This window comes from Sebastes fasciatus, chromosome 14, assembly GCF_043250625.1.
Source record: "Sebastes fasciatus isolate fSebFas1 chromosome 14, fSebFas1.pri, whole genome shotgun sequence".
Lineage (NCBI taxonomy): Eukaryota > Metazoa > Chordata > Actinopteri > Perciformes > Sebastidae > Sebastes > Sebastes fasciatus.
The window spans coordinates 28,215,784-28,235,487 of record NC_133808.1 but is presented as its reverse complement, the minus strand read 5'-3'; the positions used below and the strand labels follow the sequence as shown (position 1 = coordinate 28,235,487).

The window sequence follows — 19,704 nt, the reverse complement described above, 5'->3', positions numbered from 1 at the left end:
TCTGCCTCGTTGCATGGAAACGGCTTCTGTGCTCTACTGTATCCTGTCGGTGCAACTGTATTAAAATATATCTCATCTATAGGCTACATAGTCTACAGACTATCAGAGTAGGCACGCAAAGGGCATTATTATCAGCCTGTCGGAGATGTGTCAGTGTTTTTGTTCCGGTGCTCTGCACAGAGCTGATACCCGCCTGCCCGTCAGCTCGCTCGCTCGCTCGCTCTCATCCCCGACTCTGAAGCTGCACGCCGCTGTTGCCTGGCAAAGGTAGCGGCACGGAGGTCCCTGGGGACCGCCGGTAGACAAAAACCTTAGGCTATATTTTCATGTTAAAAGAATGTAACCAAATCCACGAATATGTAGGATATCACTACTGACATTCCTGTAATATTACGTCACAACATCTGCTGTATTAGCCGTGTGTTTACTACGTGTTTATTTGCATATAGAGCGGGGAAGTGAGATCCGATGACAAGTGGCCACTGGATACACATGTGGAGACGCATTCTAACGCCAGGGGTGAACAGATGTACTTAGAGCTGTCCACTTGAGATCACATCACCCAAGACAGGGCCATAGATTCAACCACAACTGCAGCCGTAGTCCCAGCAATAACCGCATTCACAGTCACAGCTTCAACCAGCACAGCCAGGCAGAGCAGCTGCAGCTGTGATCACAGCCAGTGGCTGTATACTGTCAGAGCTCAGCCTTTTTGAAAGGAGTAATGAGCAATAAATGCATAATGAAAAGTGTCACGTCATCTCTCCGTTCTGTAGTATCTGCAGAGCGTTTCCCTAAACTGGCCTATGGATCAGGGGGAATGCAAAAACTGAATTCCAGGGAACGCTAAAGTAGTTCAGATCCCATAGCCAGTAGTGTAGCATTTGTCATTTCCAACGAGCTTAGCTGCATAGGACTTTTATGAGGACGTGATCTTATATTGTGGATGTAACAATGTTTCAGTATTATTTGCAGAAATGTTGGCCTCAGTTTAGATTGCCTACAGTTCCTGCTCATGGCCTGGAGTTAAATTGTCCAATCAGCTGTGATATGATGGCGTCCAGCCTGTGCTCTCTGCGTGGGTGAACGGGCCCGTTTGGTTTGATGTTTCACTGTTTGGAATGGCCATTAAACAGAGGTGCTGAGAGTTGGGACTGTGATCAGACCTGACAGCTCGGGGCTCCTCGCCATTACAGAGCTCCACAGTGAAGCGAGGGTGTTAGGTCATACCCTCTGCTAGATAATGATGTAGGGCAGACTTGTCTTGGTAGCAGTGGTGATGTAGAATAGCCTGAGTATGGAGTCCAAACGCAGGGCTTTCATTGGAGCCAGACTGGTGCGGCTTCCTAACTGGGAAGAGGATACTTTAAGGGCAGGAAAGATGTGTCAACATAATTATGTTGATGATGGAAATGCATCGATCTATGCTCAGTGAGTTGGTGTTACTCATTTCTGCTGTGTAACTCTACTGACTCTAATATTTGTATCATGTGTTATGCCTCTTAACTGGTTGTGCACTTCATTATAAAAGTATATATAGAATCTTTGAAAAAGAAAAGTAAATCAGTTTGAACTGCTTGTCTGCTACACGCTATAGTGTGTCACATTACTCGATATGAAAGACTAGCTAAAGCAGATGATAACTGGATATTTTGAGACCTTAAAAAATTATTTGAAAGAAAAAGGAATTGTATTAATTGAGATGTTGTCTCAGCTACTTGCTGATTCTCAACAGGGCATGATGATGCATGACCATTGATCGATCCCATATGTCTGCTTTTGTTATGTTATTATGTTCATCAATACTTTGACATATGTTGATTGTACTGCCCACTCCTTTCTGCTTGATTAGTTATAACATTTGCTGGGGTGTCTTACACCAGGGGGAGATAAATGCCCCTGTATTGTATATGTAAAGAGTTAAATTCTCATTGGGAATAGCAGGTTGTGTCACTTGAATGGTTTCTTCTACTAGAAAACTGTTTCTTGCATGACTACAACTTGGTATGCAGTATCGTAGACGTTATCAAGTGTTAATTCATCATGCCCCTTGTGTGTAAAGGCCTTTAATTGGTACTGAGATATGTAATTTTATGTAATGAACATATGAAAATGCATATGACACCATCACGGTTATAACTTCTAGCTTTTAGCTTCTTACCAGGTTGTGGACAGTAATCATTACAATGTGCTGCTCGTTGTAACAATTTTCTAATTCTTTCTTTTCAGGATGCTGCCTTTTTATATGGCCTCGGCATGGTTTACTTCCATTACAACGCATTTCAGTGGTAAGTGCTTCAAACAAAAATAATGAATTGCATGCATGCCATCATTGTGGTTTTTCGTTCCTAAAAGATGCCTTGTAATAACTGTAAAGCTGTTGTAGTTCCATTTTATTTGTTTATTTCACAGTACACATATACAATGAAACCATTGTGTCTTAACTAGTAGTTAGTTGACATGTTTGAGCTCTTTACTGGCCATCAGCAGTTGGGTGAAGATGCCAGCGTTGCATGTTTCATAACTTAAAAAAAACCCCTTAAAAACACAACGAATTCTTGGAGGTATGGATGACTAGCCTACTAGCTAACAAGATAAAACATCCAAACACAGCAAATTTGGAGCTGTTGTTTTTTATTGTTGTGGTCGAGGCTTCCAGTCTGCTAGGTTAAACCTCAATCTCTTGTCTAAGGCTTCATGGGTTCCTTCAGGTGTGAGTCACCTGTGGGACCTGAGTAAACCAGTAGTTCTGTTCATGGTACGTGAGTCCTGAGACACTTGAATTTCATCAGCTCTGTGCACTTTGTGTGACATGTAATGGCAGAATTGAACTCCTTCACACCAACGCACATCCCTAGTTAGAAGCCTGTATGTCCGAAAACCACAAAAAAAAAACCAGAAAGCCACAAGGAGAGCTTGAACCTGCAAGCTAAATAGTTTGTGGTAAGGTGAGCTACAGGTGAGATTTCTGTCCAGGCAGAAGGCTGCAGTCATATGCTGAGTTGATGTGCAGGATAAATGTGTTGTCTATAAGATAAGATAAAACTTTATTCATCCCGAGGGAAATTGCTGTGCTTACAAAGAGTGCAAACATAAAAGTCTAAGATAACATAACTTTTACGATGCTGTCAAGAATAAGAGTCGACTGGGAGCATCGCTTTCCTGGCTCGGAGAATTTACATTTCAGTGGTGGTCCACCACCATGGAGGGCTTTTGGGGTGTTGCTGTGCAAAGAAGTGAGAAGCTTTGAAGTCCATTGCATGAGAATTGGTGGCAAAACGGCAGCAGGGAGATACGTTATGTTTTGTGCGACTGTAGTCATCATGTTGTGATAAAAGCAGATTTTGTGGTCAGCATTGCACTAACTGAAGTGTCCTTAAATGAACCCTATAGCCAGAGTAGTAGAGACAGAAGAAACGTCTCTCCGATATGTCAAACTGTAGCAGATGGTCCGGCATTATCTGTCTTCTGCTACCTTTGTGCCTGTTGAGCATGGTGTTTCTGATTTAGTAAGCTACCACAACAACATTTCTTTGGTCTATTTTCCTAGTCAAAGCCAAGTCTTTAAAACAATGCTGCTCATTTTAACATCCTGGATTTCTGCTTTTAAGCTGCAAGAAACCTCCCGATGTGCCCATTATCACTGGATCCCTACAAGTGGTGGGAGTTCTGCTATATTTGTGTGTTTGTGATAGTCCAAAAAGGGAACAAAACATCCAGTATTTTTATCGTTGGGTGTCCTGTGATCTTGTCCAGGCCCTCCTCAAAAGAGGCCCAGATGGACCCTCTACCCACTGCGGCTCAGTATCTCGAGGGGACTGTGCTGTCAAACGTGTGCTTTTAATCATACAGATTTAGAGACCATTTTGGGAGTACAGTGTGTGCAGTGAACCCCATCTCTCTGTCCCACAGGGAGCAGAGCATTGCTGCCTCTGACAGAATCACTTAACAGCTTTTCGCTTGTACCGCTAATAGCTACGATGGGCTTGATGATCTGTCTTCCAATTACTGTACATCACGCTTGTAAAAAAGTGAGGTGTCAACATTTCAGTCCTCTACCTCGTCACAGTCCAAATTGCATGCTTGAAATCCAGCTGCTTGACAAGTGGAAATTTAACTTTTGTTGAATTGTCACACCAGGGCAATGAATTGTCTTTAGCCCCTTTCACACAGCCTGTTCAAGGCGGGAATGTTGCGCCGTTATTCTGCCGCGCTGTTCTGTATGGAAGGTATGGAGAGGGAATGGGGGGGGGGGGGCTGAGTTGTTCCGCCTCTGAGTCGGCAGCGAAGGTAGTCACAGAGACGATGTCTGTGTGGAAGGGACAGCCGGCACAGCAGGACTACAGGCACACACACTCTAGACGCTGACGCTGTTGTGTTTAACGTCACGCGCCTTTTGCTCCCGCGATGCCGGCTGCTGTCTAAAATCACACACCGGGGCGGCAGCGTTGTTTCGGTCAGTGTGAAAAAGCAAAGCCGGCGTAATGGCAGATCTTCTTTACGGCAGTATTGTGGAATCTCTATGCGAAAGGGGGTTTTGATTACTACTTAACTTTGGTCATTTAGTGTTTTTGGATGTTATATAGAACAAGCTAGCGGTTCACACTGCACTGGTTCTGAATCAAACCACTTCACCTCCAGATTCTGATACCTCCTTCACCTCTACTGGCTTTTCTCCTCTGTCTTCCTTCTGCTGCCCCTCTACCTCATCCATGACCTTGAAGGCCTCCAGTATTGGCCTGCCCCTGTCCCCGTCTCTGAGGCCTGGGGACTGTGTTAATGGGACGGAGGGAGGGTGTCATGTTGGGTTTCGCCAAGAGGATTATGTCACCCCAAGGCCAAGGGCCAAAGGAATGCTGAGCTGTCAAATGTTGAATGTTACTTCACGGGGCTGAAGTGGTGCTCAGTGCAAACAGTTAAACACTGGCACAACTATCCAGCCTGTCCGTACGAGCTTGTGATTAGGGGTGTGAATCTTAAGGTATCTCACGATTCTATTTTATTTAGCATATTCTGTCTGTTCTCTTCGGCCCAGATGTCAAGCAAACATCTGACTTCTGCAGAAGTCCAGGTCGGTCCTGGACTCATGTTAACCTGTCGTTTACCAGCGTCCATCTCAACAAATGGCCGCATCGGGCCGCCTGCGTTTTGATTCACTTGGAAAACGAACTGAGATCACCTCTCACAAGCGGTCTTGCACCGGTTGTTTTGGTCCGCACCAGAGTACGATTACTGCGCTCAGAACCGCCCAAACGAACTGCACCAGAGTTTGATTGAAACTGACTAAATGTTGGCTCGTTGTGATAGTATTAAAGATGAATATCTGTTTGTTCCATGGTTAAAATCCATCCAAAACAAGGTTCGCCCCAAGAAAATATTAGCTTAGAAATATCATGTAGATTTGAATGTGGAACATTTACACCATAAAATCTCAAACAGTACATCAAATGCCGTCCATATAATGGAGCCTAATGGTGTTATTTGCCTGGCTTCTTTGGAAGCATGTGCAATTGTTTTGCTGTCAGATGCCCTTTCACTAAAGGAGCGAGTAGTGCTCTGCTCATCTTTTGGCCGGAGTCTGCCTTACGCTGTGTGTCACAACCTATTCTGTAGAAGCATTCACTGAGGATTCAGCCAGCGAGGGAGGAAGAGGGTGAACCGGAGCACAGAGAGAGGGAGGGACCAGATAACGAGGAGGAGGAGGAGGAGGAGGAGGCGCAGGGAGACGGGGAGGAGGGAATGGGGGCAATGAGTTCAGTGTGTGTGTGTGTGAGGGGGGGCTCCCAGTCAGCAGTGAGCTCAGTGCTTCATACAGGAAAAAAAGGCTTCATGCTGACATGCAATTGCCATTGTTGTCATAGCTACACAGTGAGTGGGTTCAATTGGAAACTTGTGTTTGTTTTAATGTGCTCTTGTCTCTGTGGATTTGTTTATTTCAATATTGTTAGGAGAGGAGTAGGAAGTTTGCTGCTAACACGGCAGCAGCCTTTTTCAGCATTTCAGCTCTTATCTGCCATCGTGCTACAGATAAAGTCTGCAGACACCGGATCATTCAGTTCAACCAGCGAATGACAAATTGAGTCTTTTGCTTTCATGTCAACGCAAAGCTTTACTTCACCAAATGTGTCACTGAGTCACTATCACAGACATTATTAACTATTTCTTAACAGGCTGTAAGATGTCAAAGAATTGAGGTGACTTGATTTTTGCAGATGGTAATAACAACTTTCACCCATTTATGGTGCCTTCAAATGGGGTCGTGTTTACCGCTTTCACGAGAAGAGTACATATGAACGCCCCCCTCATGTGGTATTCACGTGGAAAGTTTCCGAAAGCTCCGAGTTCAGGAGTTGTGACGTGAGTTTGACGTTGTCAGAAATGTCTGAGGTGCATGGAAGTTCCTTTTTCGTTGATATTCCCAACGGCCTCATCCTTTTCCTCTGTCATTATGCCTTAGCATTTCCTGCATTATGTTACCCACGTCTTTAGGAGCGCTGTTCTCACGAATGAACCACTTGAACGTCAAACATATCGTGTACACGACTTCCCATGTCGTAAACTCGAGCTCACGAGTTTCATTTGAAGGCACCAATAGTCAGCCGTAGCAGCTGTAGCTAATCAATGTTAATTCCATTAGTTGACTCTCATGGCTCTTGTCTGGTTAATGTGCTCTTTGTTTGCTGGTGACTGTACTATATATTTATTTCTCTTTATGTTTGAAAAGAGTAGGCTGTGTCCTTTTACTGCGGTGAATCTATTTCCACGCAATCTAGCTGCTTGTTTCACATCATGTAGTTACCGTCTATCTCTTCAGTTGTGGAGTGTAAATGACTGACAGCTGGTCGTTAAGGGGAACAGGACGTCAAATCTTCCAGTTAAACTTTTAAGCACCTCATAGCACTATTATAAGCTTATCATCTGAAAAGCCCTGAATCAAGACCTCAGGGATTTGGGGCTGTGCAGTAATTGTCCATTCAGACTGGGAAGCTAACATTAGCTCCAGCAGTGAAAGTGCTGAGTCAATCGTGAAATCTACTTGAAATAAAGTTTGCTCTAAATCCAGGTTTGGACATCTGTCTACACTTTTTTTTTTTTGTCTGTGGATCAACTTGGAACATTTCAAGTGAGCAGTGGACTCAGAATTCAGTGTTTCTGCCATGAGTTACAGTCATCCAGTTGCATGTTACATGTCCAGTTATGTTTATTCCGTCACTGCGGATCGTTGACTCAGTAAAAAATAAGCCTAGTTCACACTACACGACTTTAGCCCTGATTTTTCTGCTCACCTAAGTTTGAACTGTTCAAAGGCGCGAGCTGAGAGGCTCACAGATGCATCCCAGATATCCAGCCGGGTAAACACCTGGACCGGTCGGGGAGCCCGATCATAAAGGCTGCATTACACTTTAGTGATACATTTTTCTGAACTTATTTGGTTGTTCTAGCTAAGTGAAGATTACATACGGTATGCAAGCACCAGTAGGCCCCTTTTACACTTGTCATTTCAAATGTCTTAAGGCCCAGGCACACCAACCCAACATAAAAAAACTAGAGGCGATGATGACCTACCATTGTGTCTCCTCGCGGCGCCTTTGACTTGGCCGACAAGTTGCCCTTGAACACATCGCAAAGACTACAGCCGACGGCCAGTTAGGACGTACATTCTGCGTCTGCGTGAGAGAAAATAACTCTCCACACCAGCAGGTCGCGGTAGTCTGTATTCGTCATTCAAAAAAGGGAAACGGGAAGATTGAGGATGGCGGATATACAAGCCGTTGTTATGATACGTACATGGAACAAAGTGGCGTTTGCCGACCACGACTTGGCTTCATCCCAGATGCCCATGTTGCTGTGAAAATATCTGTGTATTGGAACGATCTGAAGAGATGAAGATGAAAAATGAGAAGAGCCCTCTGTGTGTGTCCTCTTGACTTTACTCGTTTGCTTGCTTTCCTCGCGTCCGTTTCTCTTCTCGTGAACTGATTCGTTTAAGCCAATCAGAGTGATTTAAAAAAATTAGATTTCACTCCGTCTCCAATGCATTTAGGCTCCATTTACAGTTAGATCTTTTCTGATAGCTAGTTACAGTCATACCTAGATTATCACCATATTTTCAATGTTGAAGTATTGAGTCATATTGTAATGTTTGAGTTTGTCGATACTGCCCATCTCTGGTGAATGTTTCCAGCTGATTAAAAGTCAGCTTATCAGGTGGTAGAAGAGTGAGGCAAGGGGATGATATTACTGTAACCAGATGGATTATTTTAAGATTCGCCATTAGTGTTGACCTAAATATGTGTGTATATATACATACTGTATGTTTCTGTTTGTATTAAACCTACTCTGTTTCTGTGTCTTTTCTCAGGGCAATCAAAGCGTTCCAGGAGGTGCTTTACATCGACCCCGGCTTCTCTCGATCTAAAGAGATTCATCTGAGACTGGGACTCATGTTTAAAGTCAACACAGACTACGAGTCAAGCTTAAAGGTAAATCTAAACGGTTTGGAAAAAAAACTCTCACATTGTGTAATAGAATGAAATGGGAGTCGTGGTGTTTATTTTGGTTCAGGTCATGGTCGGGTCAAGCAGGGCCTGATAGTAAGCTTTAGAACCAGATATCAGCTTTCAACACCACATCGTGCGTCTTTTCAAGGTTTTGTGGTGTAAGTGTCATGATACATTGATTGTGAATGATGCTCTGATCTGTTAAAAGGCATGATGGACGAGATCAAGATAAATATACTCTAAGAAGAAAATGCTGTAATTGGGAACAGATGTTGTAAGAAATATTTTTTTAATAAATATCTGTGCGTGTAATTTAAATAATATTTCTACTATTTGGTGAATACTGCAGAACCAAATCTAAAATTGATCTGCCAACACTTAACGTTCATGGATTCTCCTCCTCATACTTCAAACTGTGTGTTTGAATTGAACGACATTAACACAGTGGAATCATTTTCCATTCATGCCAGTCTGTATTGTATCCCTGATGTGCAGTCATAGAAGCCTCCTTCCTGCCCAAACAGACTTGACCTCCCATGTCCTCAGATTAACAAAGGCTGGTGGATCATCTGTCCCGTCTGTCTGAGCATGAAGCCCGTCTACTAGCCTATCTCCTGACACCTGTGAGCCATAGATGTGCAGGCAGTAACGAAGGGCTTTTCTGAATGGAGCCTATGGATCTATTGTTGTCTGAGAGTCCTGGTTCCCTTTAGGGACAGACTGCTATCTGATCCTGGGCCTTTGTCCTCCTCCAGACATTCTGTCACAGGAGTTTTTATTATGCATTTTAATGCATTGGCATAATATTGAGCCTTGCAGAGCATTGTTTTACAGTTAAACTCAGAGGATATTTGGTGAATGGAATAATTCCTGTTAATTACCTAATTCTGTTGCTGATATAGAGAATTATGTTGTAATACAATTCAATATTAATGCTTGAATCGGCACCTCTGACTCGGGATGTCGCAAGAACCGATACTTCGGTACCAAGTCGATGCATAACATCTGAAGCATGATTTCACTCTGAAAACATGGCAATACTCGTTTTTCTACAGTATCGCAGGTACTGTCAGGGTTTGAGATGAACAGCGTCCCGTTGTACCAGGGATGATTGCACATTTGTTTGGGTCGCAATGAACTCACTATCGACCTCACTAGCTCTCTTCCTATTTTTCACCTGATAATGCTTCATTGTGAACAACATATCGGCAGGACGACAGCTAGTTAACGTCAAGGCCTATTGCAGGAGGCTGGGACACGTGCAGACACGGGTCTTCGGGTATTGGGTATAACACATGCGCAGTGTAACTGAAGCTGCGGTCGTGCGTTACGATTGGCTCAATTTCGGCGAGTGCAGACCAGATTTTACTGCGTATGTGTTGTACCCCAAAGATATGATGTGCTGATGACGCGTGACCCGGCCTCCTTCAATATGCCTTGGTTAACGTTTGCTGTTGGCAGTCGGTAAGCTGCACCGTCGTTCACGGAGCTAACAGCTCACGTTAACAGGAGGTGCCATTGATTTACACTATGATGCGTTCAGGCTCTATTCAGTTAAGAGTATTGGGCGAAGGTAAATTCTAACGTCATTGTGATGTGTTCAAATGTTTTCTTGTAAAATGTAGTATTTTGGCGAGAAGCTTGAATGAGTCCATTTGTTTGAAGGAGATGTTTTCACATCAATATAAAAAAGATAACAGAGGAAATTATGAGCTGTAACGTTGTACATCCGGTGAATACAGTATACGTTTATTGAAGTACATGGGATTTATTGTTTTACTTTTGTTTTTTACCGTGGTATTGACTTGGTATCGAGAATCGTGGCATTTCACTGGTACTGGTATTGACGATCTAAATTTCTGGTATCGTGACATCCCTACCTCTGGCACAGTTTCAACAAGCAAACTGAATATTATAAGTTTCTCAAAGGTATTTATTGCAAGAGGATTGCACTAGATAGTTTGTCTACCCTTGCACAATTAAAATTAAAAGAGTGTCTAGGAGATGATGCACTGTGTATGGGTCCGTGTATTGGTACAATATTGAGCTAAGTGGGCTGCACGTGCTGCACGTCCTCACTCTGCCTTGCATGCGCCCCTCCCTCTTAGTCCTGGCTTATTGCCAGCAGCACACACACACACATATGCTTGCTCCAGTTATGTACAGGGAGGGGTGTGTGCTTGTTCAAAGGAGCAGAGATTGAATAAAGGTAGGAGAGGGAGAAATGAGAGGAGGGAAATAGAAGGGGGGGAAACGGGAAATTGTTGGAACAGACAGTTTGCTGCAGAGGATGAGTGTCGGGAGGAAGGATGCTTGTTTCATGGTGCTTCCTCTCCATTCGTTCCCCTTTTCCTTTGGAGCACATCGGATAGAGGAAGAGAGTGAGTGATGAGACGCCTGCAGGTTCTGAGAATACTGAAACCTAATTACCAGCCAGCAGCTGCAATTTAACATTCGGACTGTCAACGAATGTTCTAGATTCGAATATATATTTAAATAGTAAAAAAACAGATATTCAAAAATATGAAAATGAATACTATTGCGGCTGTCTGCCTCGCGTGTACTGAATGCACCGCACGACAGGTGTCGCACAACGTCACTTTAATTGATTGAAAAGGAAATGTAACGTTAGGTCAAGCTGAACGAGGGATAATTCAACGACAACCGTAATGAAGACAGAGAACTCGGCCACACAGAGAGAGAGAGAGAGAGAGAGAGAGACATCGTGTCCTAACAGCAGCGTTACGTTACATCATATAAACAAACCACGTACCTGTCAGCTGTGAGCTCCAGATCAGACTGGAAACTTAACCACTTAAGATGAGTGAGTAGTACTTGCTACTTCCCAACGTTTGTACTTTTTAAACAGAAAACACACGTAGGGCTGTCGCAATAACCGCGATATTGACAAGTCAACCGCAGGGGATGGCAAGCAACCGCTACGCTCACGTTTTTTTCTTTTTTGAATTCTTTGCAATGGTAGTGCCACATTTTCACATTTACAAACAGCAGGCGCTTCACGAGATATTCTTTTTTTTCTGGTCACCGAGTGTTGAAAATGTTCTTTGGGTAAAACGCTGCACTCATCGGTGTCACTTTATTTATCCAGCCGTCTGATCACAATGGAGGAGGGGTGGGACAAAGAGCAAGTACTCTACCTTGTGCCGACATTTTTACTTCTGCGGATATTCCGTATCATAGCAACCAGATGCAACCAAAGCGTCTCGGCTGAATAAAAAAACGCAGCGCCTCATTGCCCTTCTGTGTTCTGCATTTAACAATAAGCAAGTATTAATTAGTTAAAAAGCAACAATATACCTAATAATAGCCTAACAATAACGTTTATTTATAATACCGCATATCGCGCTGTTGAGCCAATTGTTATCACCGCAGGGGAAATTCCTTCATCGCGATAGCCCTACATACACGTTTAATATTGAGGAAATGGCATACAATATAGCCGACAGCAAGTAGGAAACTATCGGATGATCTCCCTCCAGCCAGCTGCCACCTTATTTGGATTTTTGTAGCGATATGAGCCGGTGTCGTAAAGATAACTCTACAACTTCTCGCGAACAGTTAGGACACGGTGTCATGGACATAATGCACCAAAATGGATATTTGAATAGTTCAAACATATACATGTAATCACACCTAACTTCTCTTCTTTACCCACGATGCACACAGACACCCACACTACCTTAATTGCATCATTGGCTACTAATTTAGCAAATGAGAGACGGGGAAACGAGATTGCAAGAGCGTGTTTGTGCGCTGCATGTTGGTGAGGTTATGAGTCGGCTCTCTGTAGAGCCGTGTAGCCATAGAGAGGAGCTTTGAGCCGAGAAAGGAGGTGAGATAGAGGAAGGAGGGGAGGCGGGGAGAGAGAGGTGGTGTGTGCTGCCTGTTCCAGCTTTGAGGTATTGTGTGTCATCTCTGCACTCTCCACTGCAGCCGTCTGCTGAATAGTAATCAGTGACACCAGGATAGAAGAGGGGGAAGGAGGGGGAGAGAGAGAGGGAGAGAAAGATAGCAGAGAGACGGAGAGAGAGAGAGAGAGAGAGAGAGAGGAAGGCGAGACATGGGGAGGGAGGTGGAATGCCAAGCTGACAATCCTGCTGCATTATCTGCCTGGTGGCAGAGCAAGTGTGAAAGAGAAGGAAGGGAAGGAGAGGAGAGACGGAGGGAGAGATCTACAGGAGGAGGATGCAGTGGGCTTCCAGGAGGAGTGTGATGTGCCAGCGATCTAGGTAACGCATGTATGTGTGTGTGTGTGTGTGTGTGTGTTTGAGTACAATCTCTGACATTTAGAAATCTGGCTGTGATGAGTGTGTCTGATGTTTTGTGGCTCAAAAGGAGTTTGTTGAAGCAAGCTCCAGAGTGTGTGTGTGTGTGTGTGAAGCTCTTTTGCCCCAGCAGCCTTGGAGGCAGATATTGATATTTGACTTTAAGGTACCGGCATTTTTTTCTTCTTAGAAATCCACTACAGTTGACCGATGGAGAACGGCAGCACCGGCAGTACAGTCTGTTCTCTAACTGTGTGCTGGATTCATGTGTGCAGTTTGAGGATGCTCAAGAGCTGTGAGTTTTTACTGACCCAGATAGAAGAGACACTGCTGCTGCTGGTGGTGGTGCCTTTTTTATTCTTTTTAAATGCATGAAGCCGCGTGTGACTGTATTGGTGCAGCTTTTAGTAACTGTCACCTTGAAGCCACCTATGGGTGCTTCCCTTCGCAGATTAACAGCATCAGACACCTCGCTTGGAATTATATATTTTTCACCTTTCAGCTGCTGGTATTTAAATCTGCTGTGCACATTTCTGATGCAAACATAAGGTCAGGATGATGGTGGCTTACCAACATGTGAGGGAAGTAATGGAGCTGTATGGCGGCCCTAAGGGGGGTCAGGAGAATGGCCAGAGGAGAACCCCCCAGGGAGAGAGTTGTCCCTGCAGCTGTGTGATGCACTCCCGGGCTAATCTGTTCAATGACCCTGGATGGAGATATTGGCTAGTAGCGCGCCACGCCTTGACAGCCCGGCTAAGCCTCTGCAGACATCTGTCTTACCCGGCAACTGTCTTACACATGATGTGGTAGGATGACACTATAACTACAGGATATATCAGTGTGTCATTATGAGGACTGTGTCGTCTGGTTGCACACGAGGAAGGAGGGAAGATGAGTGATCCAGAGACAAGAATATCTAAGGTTCAGCCCCCCCAGCTATCAGTGTCCTCTCATGTTACGGTCAGCAGGGTTCATTCATGGTTTGTTGTGGATCTGTAGCAGATCGGATGGAGGAGATTAAGAATTTCAACCTGGTTTCCCTACAAGCATCAGTGCTTTATGTTCTGAGATCTATCCTAGTAGGATTTAGGTGTTTATTTTTATCCTGCAATCACTTTTTTTGTATTAGTAACATAATTAAATACCTCTTTTTTCTTCTTCTCCGCAGCATTTTCAGCTTGCTTTGATCGACTCCAATCTCTGCACTTTGTCCAAAGCTGAAAGTAAGTACTATCGCTCCGACTGCCAGAGGGCCACATGGAAAGCAGCCACACGCTGCTGCTGTGTGTGCAAATGCATTATTAGACTTGATGCACCAGCTAGTCAGTGGTAGACGGCACATATTGAAAGGGCACAGGAATATTTCTAGAGAGCAGTTTTTCCTCTCCGCTGCCGTTTCCCTGCTGACTCTGCCCAAGACGGGGGTTGCCTAGGAGACAGCACATGGAGAGAGAGAGAGAGAGAGAGAGAACTGGAAGTGCTTGCGAGCACATTGCACATACACACTGTGATTTCAGATTACATGTACACTCTGGGGAAACTGTCCTACTCCCCCTCCCATCTGCGCTCCATACTGTTTGCAATCTGTACCCGCTGAGGTCCGCCGGGGTGACTTTATATTAACCCTGATTTTTTTTTTTTTTTTTAACTCTTCTCTTCTCTGTTTCTTTTTCTGTTCACAGTTCAGTTCCACATTGCTCACTTGTATGAGATCCAGGTAAGCAATCAATTCTAATATCTATAATTAAGTGCAGTTTAATGTTGTACAAACTGTTGTATAGACAGCTCTGGAGGTTAAAACAAGCATTGTTCCCATTTCCTTTTGAAGGTTTCCTTCAAGATTCCTTTTTGCTCTCTGAGTCTGACCAAACTTCTCAAATCTCTTTTACTAATAATGTTTTTTAGTGCTGTTAGCTCTCATAGTATCTTTAAAACTCTCAAGGTCCTGTGGTTAAACGTTAGTGGATTTAAAAGAATTCACTAATCATTGAGCAATAATTGATCTTGCCTTGACACACACACACACACACACACACACACACACGGTCCTCAATGTTGTTGACCAAGCAATAAGTAGTCAGTCTCTCTCTTGACTGAAGTCAGTGAATTAGGTTACAACTTTTTTTTTGCACCAATACCATAAAACTTCAATTAAAAGCAGAGACCCAATTAGACGCCCTTTTGTTTGGCAACACATTTTTGACAAATAAACGCAGGTCTAAATTAGACGCTGAGTAACTTTTGTCAATATGGACGTTACACATCGTTAGATCGGGTAGATTCTCCACAATTCAATCGTTCAGTTCATTTTATGGAAATAATGAGCACCAAAGTATAATTCATTCAGATTTACCGGCATGATAAAACAAGAGAGATGAAAAAAAGTGGTGACTCTACCTTTTGAAGCGGTCATAAAGTCTCAATATGTGTCCATTACTTGATTATTTATATTCCTTTAGTACGTAAGGGTCCACCGATCAAACCTTGCTCGCTACAAAATAGAAGTATCCCCACCTTTCTCTGTTTAGTTTTCACCTCTTTTTGTTTTTGGTATTCCAAATGAGGTGAGTTTTAAGAGGATACCGAGAGGTGGTGTTCCAGGTGCCGTAAAAAAACAATTGTTGTTGACTGTCTCGGAGCTAGATCAAATGAATGATTTGTAATTGATATGTTATTCCAACTAACATTCATGCTGTTTTAAATACACCATTTGATAGTATTTCCCATGTTGAGCACATGCTGATGAGCAACAGTTTTGTGCGAAACGATTTAAAGGCCTGTCCCAAATATACGCTGGTTGAGTTCAGTGATTGAAGTAAATAAAAGCCGGGCCTTTAATTGCAGTTTTACGGTAAACCATTTTGTATATATCGAATTTTTGGTTTTAAATCCTGCAGACAATAGTAAAAGATTTTTTCCTATTTGATTATATTTCATTCATTTTCAGCATGAATTTTAACATCATTCATAATGCTTAATGTAATGCAGCCCTGCAAGTCCCCCACTTTAACCCTCCGGTGTCTCTTTCTGCTTAAGTAAGAGAACCTGGGAGCAGTTTGCTGCACACCGATCTGTTAACTTTCTTTGAGCTGATGTAAAGTTTGAATTACACACAAGGGAATAATCGTCCTACTCTCGGCCTTTCAATGGGTGTTGATCAAATGAAAAGCTTCTCTATAGATGGAGTTTAGCAGAGCAATACTGCTCACAATCGGCAAACTGTATTGACCAGTATGTTAAGCTGTGGCCATGTTAAACACTAATGTCTCTAGCTTGTTGGCACTGCATGCTTCTGATGTTAAAGTGCTTGCGTGTGTGTAATGTTACTACATCAGCCCGCCTGCTGAGACTGTTGTTATTATTGAGTGGATGACACATCAGCATTCCTGAGAACAGCCACGCTGCTCATGAGCTCATTGATTTAAAGCACACAGAACTATGAATGAAACTCAGCTCGAAGATATGAGGTTGTAAATCCTCCACCGACGAGGTTGTAAGGATTAGATCCGTTAAGAATGTGTATTGGCAAACATGTTAAGAACAGTTATTGAAACTACAGGTAACCATAGCAACAGTACTATAGCAAAGCTTTGGATCCATCACTCACAATTTTTTTCACATTTCCACCAACCTTACTACTTATAGCATCAGTTATTCCAGCTCACTTCCCCACTGTTGGAATTGAGACCAACTCAACACTAAGTTCAGTCTACTTTGATTTCTTTAATGGTAATTTTTTTTGTTTTGATAACTGGTCTCTCCTAACGCGTCGTCTCTCTCACGGCAGTCCCGCTCTGCTCAGGTGTAAATCTAAGTAACACTAAGTCTGAGGGACTTTGGACGCTGCTTAGAGTTCATGCTACATTACCACCTGTCACCCGTGCTTTGTTCACATAAGTGCAACCCAAGGTGTCATTTTAGGCCTCATATAATTTTTTTTCATTCACTTAAACGTATAAGTACATGGTTCTGTATTGAACTGTGATAGTCGTCACAATGTGCAGCGGTACTGTAGCTGACCAGATTCAGTGTAGGCACTGATGGAGGCCTGCAGCTCCTGCTGTCGTGCTGCTGACATGCTGTTTTTACTGCACAGCTGGTAGAGACAAGGTGTTAAACTTAAACTTGAAAAAATGAATGACTGTTTAATGGAGCTGTACTGAATGTCCATGTGTTTTTACATTCAAAGCTTCTATTGAGGCTTTCGAATGAAGCTTTGAATGTCTGTCGTCATCACCATAAAAAAAAAAGAAAGATAGATAGATGATGTGTTATTGTGGTTATATAAATGTAATTTATGGTGCTGTTAGATTGCTTCTAGACCGCTCCGTCAATACAGTGGGAGAGCAAACAGTTTTTTTGACAGCAGTGAAAATGTTTTTGAAAGGCTAAATGCCAACAAATATGGATTGAAGCAAATCTATTTTGTTAGATAAATGTTGTAAACATGTTGTGAATCTTTTTTTTTCAATACATTTTGACTTTTGGACTTCACAACGCTCTGGAGTTATTGGGAATGTTTGGATGACATAAGTAGAAACCAATCCTACGCAGCCACTACTGGAGTCTTCCATTCTACAAATAGTATAATACTAATAATATTAGTGTAGCCTGATCTTTATCTGCAACAGTGCAGAAATACCGACTTCAAACACAATGAAACGAACGAGCGCTTGTCTGCCTCGTGGCATGTAAATGGCTTCTGCGCACTGCTATATCCTGTTGGTACGACTGTATTCTAAGAAAATATATCTTATCTGTAGGCTACATATCTACTGACTATCAGACTATAGGTATGGGAAGTGCATTATTATCATCTGTCATGATGCAAAGACAGCGATGTCGGCAGCACAGAGGCCTCCCTAACCTTGTTTTTCCTACATGTTTATATGCATATAGAGCGGAGAAGTGAGATCCAATCGCAAATGGTCACTCAGGACGCATGTTAATGCCAGGTCTGAACAGGGCTCATGATTCGAATGGAATAAAACACCCAGAGTGTCCCAATATGAAAAAGTCTTTCCCCCTCTTCCATTATCTCCTTATATCGAAACAACTTGATGCTCATTTTTTTGCTTACTACTATTACATCGGGTTCTGGGGTCTTTGGAAAATGTGACATGCAGGAAGGTTTAAGTCTGCAGCAACAACAGCATTTCACTCAAAACTAAAGTCTTGACATAAAACCCTAAACACTTTGACTCATGATGTCTTTATTTCAGTGAATCTCTACTCGTAATGAGTTCTTTGAATTGATCGGGGGAAACAGCTATTCATATATTCTGTCATATCAGTCTTTGTCGTCTGGCCCGGGCCTGGCTCGATGGCGATCATTACTCTAAGCAGGAAGGAACCACTAAGAGCCTCTCTCATTTATGTGCCCCGAGTGTCAGTGTTTACCCTGAGGTGTCTTTATTGTGTGCAGACAGGAAGAGTCCAGGACCAGACAGGGAGTGTGTGTGTGTGTGTGCTTATACCCTCACACACACACACACACACACACACACAGGGACATTTGGAGCTTCAGGGTCTGCAGAGATGTGGGCGGGTTGCTTTTAAGAAGACTGTGTTTGAGCTGATAAGAGAAGACTATGCACATACACACACACCTCTACGTATGGGTTCAGACTCAAGGTCAATAAGGTCGGCAAGTTAAAACAAACATTGGGCTCACCTCCGACCAGCCAGCTCAGGTTTCCCCCCAAAAACACAAAGCGTGTACTGCAGTGGACACACACCTACACACTTAAACCTGCCAGACGTGTTGAGTCTGGCCTGTCCTCCTCCACGCTGACCCTCCCCCGTGTGTGTGTGCGTCTGGCTGGTCATTACGAGTGTGAGGAGGTCTTAAGACTCTTTGTGTCTGTCCAGATAGAACCATAAAACACACTGACCCTCCTGTCTGGCTTAAACAACCTCTCCGTCTCTCTCTCCTCTCGTTTTCCTCCCCCTCTCTCATTCTGCCTGCAGAAGAAATACAGAGCGGCGAAGGAAGCGTATGAAAGTCTGTTGCAGACGGAAAATCTTCCTGCACAGGTGAAGGCGACCACACTGCAACAACTTGGTGAGTTTCCCTCGCTCGTATTGGCTAATACTCTTCGCCTCCACATGTGCAATCTAACTGGCTGAAAGTTGTGTAAACGTATTGGTGTTCTTGTATCATGAACTATTTTGTATGGCCAAGGATCACGGAAGAAGGAGTGTACTCTGGGCTTTGGCGTTTTGGCCGCCACATTAGATTTCACGTCACAGTCTTCTGCTACTTTCTACCTGTTTTTTCAAAGTGCTGGTTTGAGCGTGTGTGCTGCAGCGGAGCATTGTTTTCTCCCCTTCCCCCACACCGGGTTTAGACACACACGTGCACTGAAATGCAAAATGATGAATTGTTTGGTAAAGATTAGAGTTGATTTAGAGAATTATTTTGCTCCTAAATATCATCTCACAGAAACACATTTTACTCTGTAGTCGCGCTGGAATGATTGGAGATAATTTCAGAGTTGATTTAAGTTTTACTGCGATGTTAATTTAAGAAAAAACATCTATTGCAAATGTGAAATAATTTGTTGAGCTTTGCATGACAAATGTGGTAATGTGTAACTTGTACACTAGGAATATGATTGTGCTGATTTATGTGGGATCCAACTAAAAAACACTGCAAACAGTGAGGTTAGCTCATCTGCTTTGAGATCATCTAGAAAGGTTTTTCCAGCTTACAACACAAGAAGGTATTTATTACAGTGATGCACAGTGACAGGTGACACCACATAAAGCTGAGAAATGGTCAAACTAATGTAAATGTGCTGTGACTTATTATGACAGTTCAAATTAACCAGACTTTAAAGGTGCTCTATATGATATCCAGAGCATTCATATAGCAGCAAACAACTATTTGTTATGTGAAGATATAGAGGAGTAAT

The 19,704-nt window shown here is 43.2% G+C and overlaps 1 protein-coding gene across 5 annotated transcripts in view; it reads left to right on the top strand.

Moving 5' to 3' along the window:
• The window catches only part of kdm6a (lysine (K)-specific demethylase 6A), a 46,203-nt gene that overhangs the window by 7,422 nt on the left and 19,077 nt on the right, over positions 1-19,704 (top strand). For 4 of the 5 annotated variants that reach the window (XM_074657701.1, XM_074657700.1, XM_074657699.1 and 1 more), the window contains exons 5-9: positions 2,230-2,288; positions 8,363-8,483; positions 13,956-14,010; positions 14,470-14,504; positions 18,758-18,851. In XM_074657701.1, coding sequence (XP_074513802.1) covers positions 2,230-2,288; positions 8,363-8,483; positions 13,956-14,010; positions 14,470-14,504; positions 18,758-18,851 — 364 coding nt within the window. Of the gene's footprint in view, positions 1-2,229; positions 2,289-8,362; positions 8,484-12,627; positions 12,752-13,955; positions 14,011-14,469; positions 14,505-18,757; positions 18,852-19,704 lie in introns of those variants that run through there. The other variant, XM_074657703.1, reaches the window with a different exon arrangement.